This window comes from Macrotis lagotis, chromosome 3 (genome assembly GCF_037893015.1).
Source record: "Macrotis lagotis isolate mMagLag1 chromosome 3, bilby.v1.9.chrom.fasta, whole genome shotgun sequence".
Classification (NCBI taxonomy): domain Eukaryota; kingdom Metazoa; phylum Chordata; class Mammalia; order Peramelemorphia; family Peramelidae; genus Macrotis; species Macrotis lagotis.
In genome coordinates this window covers 13,940,065-13,960,437 of record NC_133660.1, presented here as the reverse complement: position 1 = coordinate 13,960,437, position 20,373 = coordinate 13,940,065, and the positions used below count along the sequence as shown (strand labels likewise).

Below are 20,373 nucleotides of genomic sequence, written 5' to 3'. Positions count from 1 at the left end.
GAATTTCACAGATGGAAAGGACCATTAAAATCGGATCATCTAACACTTGTTACTGATAAGGAACCAGAGATAGAAAAGAGGTTAAATTTTTTCCAAGATAGCATTGGAATGAATGTTTGCGACCAAATCAGCATTGGGTTTTCATCCTTTTGGAAGAAGTTAGATTTTAGTCAAAGAAAATTGATGACTTTTCTCAATTCCCCACCACCCTTTGAATTTTTAACCTTATAGTTTAAATTTTTGCAATTAAATAAAGAAAGGAAAGTGGCCAACACACCAGCCAATCTTGCTACTGTCTGACCCGGACCATGAGCTCCAGTGTCCTGGAAAGGAGGGGCCAGAGCATTCCCTTGCCCTCTGACTTGATTCCTCTCAAAAACTCCTGCCTTCCAGCCCTCTGGGCTTCATCTCCCAGGCTGCTACCCAAATTCCTCCCCCCTTTTTGGAGTGATTCCTGGCAGACTGTTGCTTTAATATATTGTAATTATTATTTTAAAATAATTTTATTACCAACTTAATAACCATCTCCATGAAAACAAAATAGAATAAAATCATATTTGAAGTCATTAAAAAATAAATGAAGAAAGCTAGCACAACATAATGAAGTAAAAATCAGTTGATCTTAATGATCAAGTTCCATCTACCCTACATATTGAACGCATGACCCCAACAAAACACTAAGTAACTACCTTTCTAAGGCAAGTATTAATACTAAGATACTCCCCTACCAAAATTACTTTATAATATTTTGTGTATGCATGTATACAAAATATATTTAAATATACAAAATATGTGCATGCATAAATCTACATAATACCTCTACAAAATATATCCAAAGTATGAATATATTTTTACATAAAACATCTGTGTATATATGTATCCTATCTATATATCTGCATATATGTGTACATTGTATATAAATTATATTGTATAATATGTGCATTGTGATTATATGATGTATTTTATATATAAATAAAATATAACATATTGCATGTTGTATATATATAAAGTTATCCTTTGTACACATTGAACCCCATTTGAAGAACAACTTGAATGCAGGAATCAATTTTTCTTCTTTGGATCCTCAATATCCAGAATAGTGTCTGGCGCACCATAGTACATACTCGGTAAATGATCAATTTGTCAAATTAATCAAGATCTTTGATTATATAAGTTTAGTTTAAAATATTCATTCAAAATACATTCAGCAGTTCAACAGCTTTGACCTATATGTGCCACTGATATGGCATCTGAATTATCAGGCAAATTGGTTAAAACAAAGAAATGTTCACATCAAGTTTACTGTTTGGTTAGTTTTAATTTATGTTCCTTGGTTTCTTCACCTTATGAGACACCTGCTTCCTAATTCATTTTTGTCAGAAAATTGAAACTTAGAAAATTAATTATATCATCTTAGTGGGTGGGGTATTCACATATAGACATGATTTCTTTGAAAATTCCATGGGGCAGCTAGGTGGCGCAGTGGATAAAGCACCAGCCCTGGAGTCAGGAGTACCTGGGTTCAAATCCGGTCTCAGACACTTACTAATTACCTAGCTGTGTGGCCTTGGGCAAGCCACTTAACCCCATTTGCCTTGCAAAAACCTTAAAAAAATTCCTTTAAGAATTTGAGAAATTCCATTAGGAAAACTTCTACTAGATCAGAACAGCATCAAATCTACAACTGGTTTTCTTAGAAAGTTGTCTTAGGCCTCTAAAAGGTTAAATGACTTGACCGTGGTCACTTAGACAAGATACATCAGGAGTGGACCTTGAACCTAAATTGTCTGGATTCCATTATCAACTTTCAATACACCATGCTGCCTTTCAAATTTTCTTGAGTTTTCTTGTATGAATTGTCTAATATGGAAATATTTTACATGATTGCACATGTATAAACTTTATTGATTGTAGAATATCAGAAAAGAGGGATGGAAGAGAGGAAGATATAATTAGAAACTCAAAACATTTTTAAAAAATTATTTAAAAATTTGTTTTTAAGATAGAATTAGTGGGGCAGCTAGGTGGTGCAGTGGATTGAACACTGACCCTGGAGTCAGGAGTACCTGAGTTCAAATTCGGCCTCAGACACTTAATAATTACCTAGCTGTGTGGCCTTGGGCAAGCCACTTAACTCCATTTGCCTTGCAAAAACCTAAAATAAAAGATATAATTAGGGAAAAAAAATAAATATTATATAAAAAAGAAAAAAAATCATATATATGTATCCTGAGGTCATCAAAGTGTATAGTTAATAATATTATTTCTCATGTATATAGAAACCATTTTGGTTTTTTGGGTTTTTTTTAGATTTTTCAAGGCAATAGTGTTTTAGTTTTCATGAATCATATCTCTTATATTTATCAATATTATAGCAAATGTCATTATATGAATTATTTCATAACCCCTCCAATTGCTTCATTGTCCATTATTTGGGAAATAAAAAATATATATATAAAACACTTAACAACTAGATGATTCTGTAATATTCAGTTTTAAGCAGTTTCAGTACTAGGAAACCAGTCATTTCCTTATATACATGAAAAGCATTGGGTTCTTTTGAGCAAACACTTTTAATCTAAAAAAAATGAAAGAAATTGAACACTTTTTGCATTTTAAAATATTCATCTTGCTGTGCTTAATAGTACACTTATCATTTTTATTCACTCTGTGCAATTCCATGAGTCAATCGCCAAGCATTTAATAAAAGTCTATTGTATGACATGCCATTCTAGATAATAGGGTCACAATGACAAAGGTCTATACAAAGATAAAGACAGAATGCAGAATGTTTTCAGGTCCAGCAAGAAGACTTATGGCTAGAGAATAGAGAACCTGAATGAGAAGTGTACATTGTAATCTTGATGACAGTCCTGACACATTTCTTTCAGACTCATTTGCTAGATTTTTATCTAGGTCACACCTGCTAATTGTGGATACCCCACCAGGACCCTGTTCTGGGCCCTCTTATAATCTCCCTTTATATACTTCACATAGTACTTTCATCAGCTTCCATAGATTCAATTATCGTCTCTCAAATCTCAAATTCTGCTTCAAGTAGATTCTCAAATCTGCTTATCTGACCCTAATTTCTCTCCTGACCTTCAGCTTCCATCTCCACCTGCTGATGAGGTATCTCTAACTGGATGTCTTGTGACATCATAAACTATCTTGCTCCCAAAACTTTCTCTTTTTCCAACTTCCCTATTACTGTCAAGGATACTTCCATCCCCTCAGTCACCTAGACTGCTCCTCACTTTCACTCACCCCCACCCCATTTCCAATCTGTTGTCAGAGTCTGTCAATTTTACCTGTCTTTTTTAAAAAATTTAACTATTTCAGGCAATGAGGCTAAATAACTTGCCCAAGGTTAGGCGATTATTAAGTGTCTGAGGCCTCACTTGAACTCAGGTCCTCCTGACTGCAGGGCCGGTGCTCTATCCACTGTGCCACCTAGCTGCCCCCAATTTAACCTTTCTAACATTTCTCACATACATGCCTCTTCACAGACATAACCCTGGTATAGGCCCCTATCATCTCACACCTGGTAATGGTCTAATGATTGGTGTCCCTGCCATAAGTCTGTCCCCTCTTTAGTCTATCCTCCACTCAGACATCAAAATGATCTTCCTAAAGTATAGGTCTGAGTATATCATTAAAAAAGGTGTGTGTGGGGGGGAACTGGTGATGCAATGGATAGAGTACCAGCTTTTGGAGTCAGGAAGACCTGTACCAAATATGGCCTCAGGTGACTGGCTATGTGACCATGAGTAAGTCACTTAAACTCCCTTGCTTCAAAATAAATAGCTAAAAATAACAAAACTATTAAGCTATCATCTAATATATTAAAAATAAATAAGAATTCTCAATTAATACTGATGAATCCCTGGTTTTATCCCAGGATAAAATATAAAATATTTTGTTTGCATTATATCCCCTTCATTAGCAACCTGCCACACACACACACACACACACACACACACACACACCTTGAAGACTTCTTACATCTTAATCACTCCATGTACTTGATGATACAGTGACTTTGGCCTCCTTGCAGTTCCTCAAATAAGACACTCCATTGCTTGGCTGGCCTCCTGCCTAGATGTTCTCCTCCTTCGGCTTTATCTCCTGATTTCCCTGACTTCCTTCAAGTGCCAACTAACATCCCTTTTACCCTTCTTGATCCCTCTTAATTCTGTACCGTCCCTCTTGTTGATTATTTCCTGTTTATTCTGGATATAACTTCTTTGTCTATAATTATTTACAATTTTTCTCTCCTATTATTCTGAGCCCTCTTTCAGACCTGGGACTATTTTTTAACCTTTCTTTTATCTCCACTACTTATCACAGTGACTGACAAATGGCACTGATGATTTAGTTTTCCATTGTCAACTTATATTTATTTCTCAACAATAACATAGAATGTCACAAAAATGAAAAGAGAGGGGCAACTAGGTGGCACAGGGGATAGAGCACCGGACCTGGAGTCAGGAAGACCTGAGTTCAAATCAGGCCTCAGACACTTAATAATTACCTAGCTTTGTGGCCTTGGACAAGCCACTTAACCCCATTTGCCTTGCAAAAACCCCCAAAATAATGAAAAGAGAGAAAATAGATAATGGGAGGTCTTTCATAGGACTAAGGAATAGCCTGAGAGAATATATTATTTTTGTTGTTAAAGCTTCAGACACTTAATAATTACCTAGCTGTGTGGCCTTGGGCAAGCCACTTAACCCCATTGCCTTGCGAAAGAAAGAAAGAGAGAGAGAGAGAGAGAGAGGGAGGGAGGGAGGGAGGGAGGGAGGGAGAGAGAGAACGAGAGAGAGAGAGAAAGAAAGAAAGAAAGAAGGAAGGAAAGAAGGAAAGAAGGAAAGGAAAAAAGAAAAAAGAAAAAGTAATTCTGATCCTTTTTTGAATGGTTTAATAGTAATACATTTGAAAACAATATATTATGAAAGAAAAGAAAGAAACATTGTATCCAGGTGAACTGGGTTTAAAGTCAAGGAGGTCTACCCCTCCTATATGTTTTGGGGTTTTGTTTTGGTTTTTAGAGGGTTGGTTGGTAGGGTTTTTTGGTGTGTTTTGGAAGGGTAGGACAATGGGGTTAAAATAACTTGCCCCACACAGCTAGTAAGTATCAAGTCTGAGGTGGAATTTAAACCCAGGTCCTCCTGACTCCGGGGCCAGTGTTCTATCCATTGCCCCCTAGCTGCCCTTGGACAAATAACTTCTATGAACCTCAGATAATACAGGAGAACTTGTAACCTCAGTTACAGATATATTGTGCATTCATTTAGTAGAAGGGTCTCTACCAGAAGTTCCCCAGCTTGACAGTATTATATTCTATGTACTAGGGTACAGAATGAAACACGTAAGAAGAAATCTAACTGTGCCTTTGGTTTGCATTAATGAGAATTTATTGGCTAGGAAACTCATTTTCCTCTAGTTATATGAGGTTAGAACACTGAACCAGTTCTGCCTAGCAGAGTTCCCTGCAGTGCTGAGGTTGAATTTGTTTTGGGTAAGAAGAAAAATCATTTTGTCATGCCCTCTAAAAAAAGATTATTTAGCATTTTATTTAAACAATACTTTTGCCTTGAGTGTTGTTAAATGTATCTCTGGTCAAATTATCTCATATTTACTTTTCAGTAATGACTCAGAACAGAAGAAAAAAGAAATTGAAAATAATTTTCACCTTCTAAGAGTTAATATCATAAAAAATCTTAGCTTTATTAGGACTTGTGATTATTTTTCTAAATTAAAGTTGACAAATCTTTATGATTTTGGATTGAAAGGATAAAGAAAGGTGGGGCATGACTTTCTATGTGTTGGAGTGCATTCAACAATTAGCTTTTGGAGCTTAATATTCCTGACTTCAACATTAAAATTGTTCTAATGATGACATTGCTCTACAGGTCCATGTTAGCATGTTGAATATTCATAACCTGGTTACATAAAATGACCTGCAAGGACACCATGTGCTTTTCACATTAGTCATTGGGTCTGCATTTAATAGACGGTCACCTACACTTGACTGGAATTGAAGTCAACTAGACAACAGGCAAAGTCAGTTACAATTGGGAAAGCACTTTTCCTCCTCAGGAAAGAAACAACAAAAGTTAGCATTACTGGTAAAGTTTTGTCATCCTACCATATTGTGATTTATTTCAATGGACACTAAGAAATCTAGCTTGCTAAAGTTCTCTTTGGTTACTCCAGTAGTTGACATACTGATCTATCCGTCAATGCTGAACTCAAATGAACTTTTTCTTCTAAGTTTTCTCTGTTCCCCTCAATTGAAAAGGGTCCTCATCTGACCTTTTAGAGCTTTGTAGTCCTTATATTCACTTCAACATATAGATATAGGTATAAGTATAGATATAGAGATACAGATACAGATACAGATATAGATATAGATATATTATCTACTGTGTACAAATCACTGAAGACAAAAGATTAAAAATAAATTAGTTACTGACCTCAAGAAATAGAGAGCTTACATTCTTGCTCCCCAAGGTAAGCCCAAGAAGCTTTCCTTCTATAGGAAGGAAACATTATGTGACCAAATAAGTAAAAATGAAATATATACAAAATAAACATATTGGGGGGTGGCTATGTGGTGTAGTATATAGAGCACCCACCAGCCCTGGAGTCAGGAGGACCTGAGTTCAAATTTGACCTCAGGCACTTAATCTTTGCCTAGCTGTATGACCTTGGGCAAGTCATTTAACCCCATTGCCTGGGGGGGGGGGCAAACAAAAATAAATAAATAAATGGATGAATGAATAAATAAATGAATGAATGAATGAATGAATAAAAATTAAGTGAATGAATAAAAAATTAAATAAAGAAATAAAGAAATAGACATATTGGGGGGGCTCAGGGAAATGGAAGAATGATCTGAAGAATCATTTCAACTGTCCTAGAAAGGAACTCAATGTTCCAAGAAGTAGAGGAGATGATAGAAATCATTCAAAGTTGGAGCATAGCTAGTGAAAAGCACCAAAGACTTAGATAGAATGTCAGGATAGAAAATCATAAATAGACCAGTTTAGCTAGATCATAGAATGCATGACAGAAAGCCATGTGAAATCATTCAATATATTAGAACCAATCTGCAAAGTGACTTAAATGCCAAAAAGTGGAGTTATTATTTAGTCCTGAGGCAATAGGAAGAGTTCTTGAGTAAGGAGCTTATATATAAAAGGGGGGGGGTCATGACTGACCTTTCCTTAGCCTTTCAATACAGGAATACAATGGAGGAAAAAAAGAAAAGAAGAGATCATATTAAATTCCTTCTATGATATAATTATATATTTGTTGCTTAAGCAAGAACAGTTGAAACAGAAACTGATAATAGTTGATAGATTGATAAAGTTAATAGATAGTATTACAAATTTCTTAAAATAAAATATTAACAAGGAGACTACAACAAGGCTAGTTCAACTAAAAACATTTAATTGTTCATTTTAGAACAACAAAAATCTTATGATCTTATATAAATAGATGGAGAAAAAAACCTTTGACAAAATATAATAGCCATTCCTGTTGAAATCACTAGCCACCAGAAACATAACAATAAATGATTTAATGAGTGTAATAAATAGGTATCTATCTAAAGGAAAATAAGTAGCTTCTATCTAAAATCAAGAGCCAGCATTATCTCTAATAGGGATATATATGCACACATATATATATATATATATATATACATATATATATATATATATATATATATATATAATGATTTACTTAGAGTACCCTAGAGAGTCAACTAAAAAGTTAATTAAAATATTTCACAATTTCAGCAAAATTGCAGGACATAAAATAAATCCAAATACATTATCAGTAATTCTGAATATTACTACAAAATCTAATAAGGAGAACATGGAAAGAGAAATTCCATTTAAAATAGCTATAGTATATATGAATTTGATAGACTTTAAAAATATAGTAATGATAAAAACTACATTAATTTAACTCTTCAATATAATATTAGTCAAACTATTAAAGGATTCCTTCATAGAGCTAGAAAAATTATAACAAAATTCATCTGGGGGAACAGAAGATGAAAAATCTCAAAGGATAGCAGATCTCAACTATACTACAAAGTCATGATCATCAAAACAATTTGTCACCAATTAAGAAATAGAGGCTGATAAATGAAACAGATTGTGCACAGTAGCAAATGAGCTTTGGACAAACCCAAAGACTGTAACTATTGGGACCAGGACTTACTATTCAGCAAAAATTCTGGAAAATTTGGAATGCAATCTGAAAGAAATTAGGTTTAGACCAGCATTTCACATCACATATCAAGAATAAACTACTAATGAGTATATAACTCTGACTTAAAAGAAAAAAGAGATTAAAGTTAGGAAGAAGATGCCTTTCATATCAGTGGGGAAGAGTTCATAACCAAGCAAGGAACAGAGATTATCAGAGAAGATAAAGTATATGATTTTGACTCAAGTTTTGTACAAACAAAACCAATACCAGTAAAATCAGAAGGGAGACAGTTGACAGGAGAGAATAAAAGCTTTGCAACAAGTTTCTCTGGAAAAGGTTGCATTTCCAAGTTTAAAAGAAATTGATTCCAATATAAGAAAACAAGCCATTCCCCAAATGTTAAATGGTCAAAAGATACATGCAGATAGTTTTCAGAACAAGAATTCCAAGCCATCAATTAGCAACCTAAAAGTGCTAAAATTCACTACTAGAGAAAGGCAAACTAAAAGTTTTCTGAGGTTTCATATCATACCCATCAGACTGACAGCACTGACCAAAAGAAAAAAAGAAAAGAAAAATGATATCCAGGAGATGAGCAAAGATTATCATATTCATGCACTCTTGGTAGAACCTAGAAATAGTCCAATCATTCTGGAAAGCAACTTGAAACTATGATTCAGCAATAGCACTAGTAGATCTTTATACCAAAGCAATCAAATAAAGAGAAAAGAAACCCAATTACACAAAAACATGGCAAAGACCTGAAATGCTAGGAGTTTATTATCAATCAAGAAATTACTAAACAAACTATGATATATATATATATACATATATATATGAATTTAATGGAATATTATTTTGCCATAATAATTGATGGAAGGGATAGTATTAGATTAATTTGAGGAGAACTCTATGAACTTATATATAGAAAAAATGAATTGAACCAATAGAACAATTTATTCTATAACATCAATATTGTAAAATAAAAATAAAAAGATGAGATCTCTTCCCAATGCAATAATTATTATGATAAGTAATTAATTCATGGTGTTGCATGCTACTCATTTCCTAATAGATCATTGAAGAACTTTATATTGCAGAATGAGACATTTTTTTGGACTTGTTCAATATGGTCATTTATTTTGCTTGGCCATGCTTGTGTGTTATAAATATTTCACTTGTGGAAGGATGAGTAGATAGGACAGAAAATAAATGCTAATTTTAAAAAAAGTTGGAAATAACAACTTTTAAAACAGAAATTCCTAGTATAAAGGTCATCACTTTCCATGGGAGTCCATTCTGTTTATGACAGTTCATTACATCAATCCTGAATTTGCTTTAGTATAAGTTTTACTAGTTGTTCCGGGTTTTATTCTCTGACCTCTCAGGGGAGAACTTGAATGGAAGATCATGTTCTGCTTATTCTAATATAAAAGAGGTCTAATCCTCCTTCCATGTGATAATAGTTTCAGAAATTTAACAAAGGCTATCATTTTCCACTCCTGTTATCTCTTCTTCATCCTAAACATTCCAAATTCCTTCAGCTCAGTCTCTGGCATGTATCTGCTCATCATTAATGCCCTTTTAAAAGTGTGACACATAAACCAAAATTCTCTGAAGATGGAGTATTGTTCATAGTATGAAACTAGGGGGGGAAAATCTGGACACTATGCTGCTTAATATAGATTAAAAACATAATCGTTTTATTAAAAAAAATTTATTTCACATGACTTTAATTGAGCTTACATTCTACTAAATTCTTCAAATCTTTTTCGTATTGTCTCACCTCACCCAGGGTGTTTTTGTTGATTTTTTGTAAGCTAAATGTGAGACTTTATATTTGTCTACATTTGATTTCATCTTTCAGTACATTTTTCTAACCTTTGAAATTCATTTTGGATTCTGATTCTCATATGCTGCATTAGCTATCCCTCCAAGTTACTGATAATGTAGAATGACATAGGACTTAGGATAGATCCTTGGGGGCATGCCAATAGAGATTTCTCTCTGAACTTACATTAATCCATTAATAAGTTCCCTCAAGTTAGAGTTAGTCAACAAATTATGAATTGACCAAATTGTATTAATTTAGCTTTTCCCCTGGCATCACTCCATCTTAACCAAAACCTTGAGAGGTTTTGTCAATGCTCTGCCAAAAATCTACTTAAATTGTGTTTATAGCAGTCTCTTGATCTTTTTGTCAATTTTATTAAAAAAAACATAGTTTGGAATGACTTGTTTTTGATAAAGCTTTAGTGATCACTACTTCCTTTTATTGACAAACCAACCTTTTAATAACATTGTCTGTAATTCCTGCATTTCACTATATCCATCACATTCCCAAATACCTAACAAGGTTGCTGGAGATATAATTAATATTTCCAGAATGTTTTCTGAATTCTTACACAAAAGAGTTACCTATATAAGCACAAAATATAAATATATTTTGTCCAAAAATGTTTTTATATATTTTAATAGTTTAAATATGGCAAAAATTAAACAGTTTGTTTCTGCATAATTTATAACATCTTTATCTTACATGCAGTGCCCTGTTTAATACTGGTATATTGCCTTATAGACTATGGAAAGCATTAATTCTCCAGGACATCAAGAGAGACTTGTATGTGATGATATCCTGGAACTGATGTCTGATGAAAGGTAAATGGAAAAGTTCATGAGACCATGAATAAATATTGTAAGTTTTAATAGCTTATTCTCTGTCTCTGTCTCGCTCTTTCTCTACCTCTCTCTCTGTTCATATGTGTGTGTGTATGTTCATTTATATATTACATGATAAATTATTTGTATATTTCCTGATATAAAAGAATCCAAATGAGAATTAAGGAAAAGAAATAGTTTTGTTAAAACTATTAAAAAACTGGAAGAAAAATGTAGATAATTATTACAACAATGTAAGTAAAAAGATCTTTAGAATGTAATCAAACTGAGAATAATTTTTAAAAAGCAGTAATGATCCTGTAAAACAAAAAATGAAACATAAAGCTGACATGATCTTATGGTAGAATATTATATACATAGATATCTTCATCATGTCCATTGTTTGGCTTAACTCTTTTTCTTTATTACCAGAAAAGATTTAATTCTAGAGGAGTACCATAGCTAAAAAAGACTAATAAAAAACAAAAGACTTGATAAAATTTATTGTTTAAAATTAGTTAATTGATTGTTTTAAATAAAGAAATAGATTCGGACTCCATTTGTTTCTCAATAGTACTTTTAGTGTCTAGGTTAATATTTGGGTGCATGTAAAGGAATTGCCCTTTCACAACCACAATAGTTCAAGGTTTTTCTCTTTTTTAAAACTATTCATTTGCTACCACCTGGAAATATAAGTGCACTGGAAGTATGAAATGAAAAAAAATCATAGCAATGGAACGATGAGAAGTATTGTAACAAAACAAATTGCCTTGGCTTTATGCAATGTGTATTTGTTTGTTTTTAGCAAAGAAAATAGCAGAGATGGGAAGTACCCACAGAACTCTCAGGTCAGTATCCTTGCTTTATATACTGGGTTTCAATATGAGATTTAGAAACTGGGCCCTATTTGACCTAATTGAGATAGGCATACTTTAAGTTTAAGGAACATTTGGTATTCTTTTATTTAGTATTATGTGTATATATATATATATATATATATATATAATGTTTATCGAAGAAACAAGTGAATGAAGTACAATGGACTTAACACTGATTCAAGAGTCAGAGAAGCTTCCCTTAAATCTTCCTTATTTCTGGTGTGAGTTTGGGTAATTCACTTAAACTCCATGGACCTCAGGTTCCTCATCTGCAAAATGAGGATCTTTGAGGTTCCATACAATTTTAGAAATATGAATATTTGTAGTGGAAATGACATTGAGCAATCAGATGACTTTTTATTGGCTTGTATATCCTACTGACGTGGGTTAAAAGTCCATAATGTCTTTCTATTTCCCTCTTTCATCTTATTTTTGGAAAAAATAGAATGTTTTTAATTTGTGGTGTTTTTTTCTATGTCCACAAAAAAATGGTATTTAGTAGAACTTATATTAATTTAAAGCAAGTCCTTAAATATTTTCTTGAAGTCACATTGCTGATCTCCACATTAATAAAGGCATCATTTCCTAAATATAATGATAGCCACACCCATCTACATTCTTCAAGTATTCAAAGTGACTTCCTCCTCACAGCATTAGTAAGGTTGTACAAGTAATATCCCCATTTTACAGATGAGAAAACTAAGTCTAAGTGAAAAAAAGTAACTTGTCTGAGGTCATAAAGATGTGAAGACAGCTGATGCAGAAAGGAGGCATATCGTTAATGGTTTGGAGCTTGGTACTTATACTAACTAGGCTGGATAAATTCTATTTTATCAAAAAGTAACTAAGTTTTTTTTCGTTAAATAAATGACTTCAAAAGATATGTTGAGTTCTTAATTATGGGAACCAAAATTTTTTTCTAATAAATTTCATCTTTAGTTTTGGAATGAAAGAGACTCACTTGAAAATTAAGTTTATTGCAAATTTTCCTGAAACACATGGGTTCTATTAAGTGAGAAACACTAATACAAGAAATAGGAACGGTTTATATTTCCTAGTTCCAAGACGCTTATTAGTTTTTTTTCTTATGGGGGAGCTTCTTGGATCAAAATAAAGGTGGCAAGTAACATTCACTTAGTTTCTCTATATTGAAAAGAATTTTTAAAAGAGTGTTGTGTAATGGATTTTGAGTCCTAGACACCACTTATTAGCTTCAAAAATTGGGTAAGGCATTCCCCCTCTCTATGAACTTCAGGTTCTTCATATAATGAAAATGAGAATAACAACATATTGTCTATGTAACAGCATTTATCATAGATGAAGGGAGATTATATATTAATTGTTTTGTAAAACATAAGGCACTATATAAATAAGAAGTCCTATCTATAGTGGATAGAAGGCCTGATGTCAGAGTCAGAAAAGTCCTTACTTGTAATATCATTTGGCTATGTGATGCTGGGCCTAGTCAATAATCTAAAACCTTATATCATAGAAGAATTACTGACCTGAATTGATAGAGGGAGTTTCCTACACCAACATTGTAGGTCTAGATTGAGATAGATAGATAAACAGGCAGGCAGGCAGGCAGGCAGAGAGACAGAAAGATGCATAGAGATAGGCAGATAGATGTTCAAAGAGAGCGAGAGAGAGACGGAGACACAAGAGAGACAGAGACAGAGAGACAAAAAGAGACACGGAGGCAGGCAATGACAGGGAGAGATTTAGAGATGGTCAGGGAAACAGATAAATAGAGATAGAAACAGACAGACAGATTATCAAAGAGAGACATACAGGGAATACCAAGAGAAAAAGGAAGGGAAGGAGGAAGAAGGGAAAGGAGGGGAGGGGAGAGAAGGGGAGGGGAAAGAGAGAGAATGAGTGAGTTATTACTATCATCTTAGTTTTTGCAACTGGATTCCAAAACATGAGCTTTTAATTTCTCATTAAGAGAAATTATTTTTTCTTAGAGTAAATATTTCCTATTTTTTCAATTTATTCAACAGTAATTTATTGTCTGCTATGTTTCTGGTATTATTGCAAAGCAGTGGGAATCTGATGATTTAAAACACTTTTTTAAAAAGACCCTAATACCAAAGAGTTTACATTCTAATGCATGGGAAAATATTTAAGTAAAAAATTAAATACAAATTGCATCCAAAGTAATTTCTGAAGGGTGGCTAGGTGTCGCAGTGGATAGAGCACCGGCCCTGGAGTCAGGAGTACCTGAGTTCAAATCCGGCCTCAGACTCTTAATAAGCTGTGTGGCCTTGGGCAAGCCACTTAACCCCATTGGCCTTGCAAAAACAAAAAACTAAAAACTAAAAACAAAGTAATTTCTGGGGAGAAGGCATTAGCAACTTGGGAAATCAAAATAGACTCCCTATGAGAGGTAGCATTTGAACTGAGTTTTTAAGGAAGCCAGGGAGGCAAAAGTGAGATGGGTATGTATTCTAGGCAAGAAGGAATAGCTTGTGCAAAGGAATAGCTTGTACTCCAAAACAGTAAATGTAGAGTATCATTGCAGGGACCACAATCAGGTTGATTTGGCTGAAACAGCACAATAGCACTAAAAAAGCATATTGAAGACAGATTATGAAGTCATTCAAGGCCAGAATAGTTTGTATTTTATCCTAGAAATCACAGGAAACCACTGGAGCTTCTTGAAAAGGAGTGTGAAATACAATACAACCTTTATCATTTTTCTTGCTTTCTCAATGTGGGGAGGGGGGCAGGGGGAGAAGGGCCAGAATTTGCAACTCAAAATTTTCAAAATGAATATCAAAAATTGCTTTTATAAGTAATTGGGGGAAATAAAAGATTAAAGAAAAACAGGAAAAAAGGTAGTATGACATAGTCGGATCTGTGGTTTTAATGATAAAATATACCAACAGTCTTATGGAGAATGGATTGAGAAGGGGAATGAGTAGAGACTAAGTAACCAGTCAGTTCAGGCAATAAGCAAAAAATTGCACAGGGTAAGGTAGAATTTCTGAGAAGACTGGATAGCTGTTTTTTGATATGAGAGGTAAGACAACGCAGAGAAGAATCAAGGATGATTCTGAGGTTGGAAACCTGGGTAATCAGGACAGTGGTGCCCCCACTAGAAATTGGGAAGTTTGGAGAAGAGAAGGGTTTTTGAGGAACTGAACATTGTCAAATGCTGTGAAAAAGTCAAAAAGGAAAAGGAATGAGAAAAGGCCAGTAGAAATTAATAAATTTTATGTATAATTAAGGGGAAATAAAATATTAAATAAATAATTTAAAATATTTGGAAGGAAATTAACAAATCAGTAGTATTCTTAGAGAGATTGGTTTAGTTAACTAGTTTAGTTTAGTTACGTTAATTTAGTTGAGTGATAAGATCAGAAACAAGATTGCAAAGGAAGCCTTGTTATGAAAGAAGAGTTCTAGGGCAGTAGCTACAGAAAATGATAGAATCATATGAAAAGGGATTCTTTGTTACTTGTTTTTAAAGAATAGGGATCATCTGAGAATGTTTATAGGCAGTAAGAAGGATTCATTAGAAAGGAAGATATTGAAAATTCCCTCTGAACAGTTCTTTTGAGATACATTTATTTTCCAGTATCTCTGCGAGTGAGTGCCAAACCAGGTTCACATCTGTTTCACTACCTGAGAATGATAAGCTCATAGATCTTGAGATGGAAAGGATTTCAACTTGTATTCCTAGCTTTTGCTATTTCTCCTTCCTTCCCTCTTGGGGTCCTGTATATTCTTTGAAAGAAAATTGCTTTGGCTTTCTTCTCTGGAGCTTATCTCACTGCTTTTCTTTTATGTCTGTCATACTTTGTAAGATACAAAGCTACAAAGAAGAATTTTTAGAGGTATTTTATAATAGTAATTCACAAATTCCAAAGAAAACCAATCTGAGATCACACTGAAATAAGTCAATTCTAAGATCTCCTTGAACAGACCAAACTCCTTCCAATGAAGTCACACAGAGGTGAAAATGGAATTTAACTTAACTCCCTCTAGCAAATAAATTCTTTATCCTTCAGTTATTAATCAGCAGCACATAACACAATGCTGACTTGTGTAAAGACTTTTTGGTAATCACATCATCTTAATGATTCAAATGAGAAGGTTAACACAAGTACAAAGGATCTGATGAGCATTCTAATACACTCAGAAATGTGCAGTCTACCAAGATGAGGATTTCCATCTAATTTTGTCATAGTTTCAGACTCTGTAGTTTATAGACCCTATAAACATTATATGAATTGAGAGGTGATAATAAATTAATAGGGAATTCTAATCTGTGATTAAAAATAAATTGCAAAAGTCCCACCATGTTTCTCTTCTTTTAAGCTCACGTTATAAAACATGTCATTTGGAGTTTTGTATTTTTCAATTCCAGTTTTCCAATACTCTCTTTCCTCTACTCCCATCACTTAAAAAAAATGATGCTTCTAGATGTTACACTCAGTCAGTAAGGCAGTGAACTTAAGAGATCTGAAGTTATACTCTGTATCCTAGCTATGTGATCCTGGGAAAGTCACTTAACCTCTCTGCCTAGTTTCCTCCTCTGTAAAATGAGGAGTTTGGCTTTTGTGGTTTCAAAAGTCCTTTCCTTCTTTGAATCTCTGATTTTAAGGGAAAATGGTTAGAGTGCTTCATGAAGGCCTGATTTCAAATCCTGCTTTCTTCTTACCATCTACGTGATCCCCACTATCACCTAAGCCATCCTCATCATCTATAAAAAGATGGTTTCCAACTTAGTGGATTGATTCTAAGATAACATCTACCCTAAATCTCTGATCCTATGGAAAGTAAAGGTGAGCAAAGCGAAGAAAATGCTTTTTAAAAGCTTTTTGTTTAAAAATTAACATATCAAAAGACGATGTTATGATACCTAAAAATAGTTAGCAAGATTATATTTCTAATCCTTCTTGAAGTTTTAGTTCTAGTGATTCCTCCAGTTGGGCAACTAGATGGTACAGTGGATGGAGTGTCAGGAGATCAGGAGGACCTGAATTCAAATTCAGCTTTAGATACTAGCTCTGTGACCCTGGAAAATTCACTTAACCTTGTTTGCCTCAGTTACCTCCTCTGTAAAATGAGCTGCAGAAGGAAATGACAAACTACTCCCTTATCTTAGTGGAGAACATTCCAAATGGGGTCACAAAGAGTTGAACATAACTGAACAGCCATTTTTCAATGATGTTGGGTCTTCAGAGTTCAGTTTTGTTTTTAAAATTGGTTTCTATTTAATCTATTTTTACAAAGAATATAAATTCAATACAAATTACTAATCGCACAGAAAAGTACTGCCTTATCCAAGAGATCAAATTATATAGGAATGACAAGGTCAAGAAAATGTTAAATTCCTTCAAAAAATAGTTTTGCATTCTTTGTTCTTTGTAAGCCTATTGCTTAGAGGAGCTTAGAAATATACTTTTGATAACAAATAGGTCATTCATAATAAGAAAAGTACTTTCTTTTTTTTTTTCTTTTCCTTACCAGTCCTTGAAGCAGGGAAAGGCCTAGATATTAGAGAGGAAATGCAGGAGTTTTCCATTAAGATTATGAAAAAAACCATAATTAACTAATAAAGGATGTCACATGTGCCAAACAGTTGCTACCTGGAAGAACATTAAACCCACTAGCAAGTATGTGTTTAAATGAAAGACTCCATTATTTCAACTACTAGTTTTTCATATTAAAAATTTTAGAAATTTGCTAGATAATAATTAATAGAATTTGAAAAAGAAACTACAGGATACATTTCCAAGTCAGTTCCATCTCTGAAGGATTCTGAAACCTTAAATTTCACATTTTTTCCTCTGAAGTTTGCTGTGTTTCTCCTTTCTCCAGTATAACACTTGCCTCTTCTGTTTATGATCCATTGCTCTTTCCTGTACAAGTTGCTATACATTAAATGTTAGATCTGACTGCATTTTCCTGTTTGAAGATTTGTCCTTCAAATACTATCCAACATCCATGTCCTATGAGATCCTCCCTCAGTTACTTCTTTCCTCTGATTGGAAAACTGGAGGGCAGAGACATATATTCTTCTAAAAGTCTTCCTTTATAGAAATCTCAGGCATTAAAGTGGGTTGCTCAATGCCATACAATTAATAAATAGCAAAGTTGGAATTTGAGTTCAGATCCTTTCACTCCAAATTGAACGTTTTTCCAAGGTCTTTTGTATGCCAAACCAAGAAGTTTATATTTCAGAGTCAACAGGCAACCACTGCAACATCTTAAGCAGGGAAGGACACGGTCCAACCTTTACTTCTAGAATATCAATTTGTCAGCTATGTGAAGGTTAAATTATAGTAAAGAGAAATCTAGAGGTAAGAAAGCCAATTAGGAACCTGTCACAATAGAGCTGTTGAAAAATAATAAGGGCATGAGCAAGGCTGTTGGCTGTGTGTGGTAAGAAAGAAAGGACAAATGGGAGAGATATTGTGAAGACAGAATCAACAAGACTTGATAAATGATTGGATGGCTAGAGAAGGAATAGTTCAGGTTGAAAATCTGGGTGACTAGAAGACTGATATTATTTGGTTCAAAACTAGGGAAGTTAAGAAGAGGTAGAAATTTGAGGGAAAGATAATGAAGTTCTTTTGAGACATGCTGAGTTTGAAATGCTGTTCAGGTGGGGATAAGCAGCAAGTAGTTGCTAATGGGTGATTGGTGCTCAAGAGACAAAGACAAAGGTTAGAGATACAGGTTAAGAGATATTAATTGGACTCATGGGGAAAGTGTAGAGAGGGAGGGTGTAGAGAGGGAAGAGAAAGGAGCAGATGGGTAACGGTAAGACCAAGAAGCAGTTATGTCATGTTTATATATCTTATGTTTGTCTAATTATTCTGTTTTTAAAGACCTTTGTTTTAGTTACTTCAGTTTATTTGTTAGCACTGTTTACCTATTTTATGTTACCTACTTGAAAGTTAATAGCATGATCTATAATTTACATATTTGGCCCTCTGATTGTCACCCTCCTCTTTTCCCCAAAATTCCAGTTTCAGATTTGGACTCATTGAAAAAAAGGGACTTTAGAGTTCATCTTGATAAATCAACCAATAAACATTTAATATTTACTAGGTGCTTAAGATATCAAAACAAAAATGAAGCAATCCCTGTCCTGTTCGGTCTTCCAAAGGGAGAGGCCATAAACACATATAAGGATATATAAGAAAGATTCAAGAGGATGGGAGGTGGGGCTGGAGTAATGAGGAAAGACTTCCTGTAGACACAGGTGGCTTTTGAACTGAGTCTTAAAGGAAGCTAGGAATTCTGAAAGGCAGAAGAGATAGATTCCAGACCTGGGAGCCAAACCCTGCAAAACCACAGAGAAGGAACATGGAGGACCAAGTATGAGGAACAGTAAGAGTGAAGATATGGGCCAAGCTGGGGGGGTGGGGGTGGGGGTGTGAAAAGGAAGGTGGGCATGACATCAATTCATTCATTTTCAACATATTACTACTAATGATAGCTTTGGGGTGGCACTAGATGGCCTCTAAGCTCTTTTCTAGCTCTCAGTCTGTTGATCCCTTTGGTCACAAAGCAAAGCATTCTCACATTTAAGCCTCACGCTACAAGCACATCCCCATTTTAAAACTAAGGAGCCAGACTCAGGGAAGTGATGTGGTTTGGCTTCAGCCACACAGCTCATCATTGGAAGTATTTGGTTTTAGAATTAAGTATACTGACCTGAAGGCCATTTGACTTTCCAGAGGGCTCCAACTGCCTCTCTATGCAGTCAAAAGTAGATAAAAATAAAATAAAATAAAGAACTCCAGGAATTACCGAGGCAGTCTTTCTCCATTCAGTTTCACTATTTTGTTTAAATTGTTGTGGCTTCAGCCCCTCCCTTCCCCCACAACATGCAACATATTCCAAGAACAAGTCAGAAATATGTTTGTGATTCTCTGTAGCATGATTCTACAAATAATGGTGTCTTGACAGTAAGTTTTTTCATATAAACAAGATACTATGCTTTGAAAAACCACAACTGAAATGTACTACTTGTTTTAATTTTAATGAGTATATACTAATGTATCAGGTATTCTTTCCTTTCTTAAGAAAACTCTCATATGTTTTATATATCATCAAGGAAACCTTTAATGGTCTGTAAAGTAGGATATTCATTCCAGTTCTCTGCTCATTTTCGAGTTAGTCTGGAGCTCATATTTGGTCAAATGATCCCAAATCTCTTTGAAATCAGTTCATAGAATAAACAATTTATATCATGGACAGGTATGCCTTTGGTGGTGGTTGTTGTTTTATTTTGTTTTTCAATGAAGAATGGGGGAAGAGGAGAAGGTCTTGTAAAGCTCCAAAACCACGAGTGTCTGCTTCCCTGTCTGTTTGACAGTTATGATGATAGGACTCTCTCCCTTTCCCTCTGGTTGCATCTCCCTCCTCCTCTCTCTCTCTCACACACACACTCAGGCACTGATGACAGTAATAGTTCACTCAAGAAAAGAATTACTTCTGATTCACTTCCTGAAAATGGAATGAGAGCCTTTATTCTGATAGTACTATTAAACTGGATTAGATGATTACCAAGTGTGGCTTGTCAAGTAAAGTCATGTTTTATTTTAACTCTATGAAGATTATATTTTGCAGGAGGTGATTTGGT

General features: G+C 34.3%; 1 protein-coding gene across 5 annotated transcripts in view; it reads left to right on the top strand.

Annotated features, from left to right (window-relative positions):
• FAM13A (family with sequence similarity 13 member A) overlaps positions 1–20,373 on the top strand; it is a 107,422-nt gene that overhangs the window by 37,742 nt on the left and 49,307 nt on the right. For all 5 annotated transcript variants that reach the window (XM_074228150.1, XM_074228153.1, XM_074228152.1 and 2 more), the window contains 2 exons: positions 10,808–10,887; positions 11,693–11,735. In XM_074228150.1, coding sequence (XP_074084251.1) covers positions 10,808–10,887; positions 11,693–11,735 — 123 coding nt within the window. The remainder of the gene's footprint in view (positions 1–10,807; positions 10,888–11,692; positions 11,736–20,373) is intronic.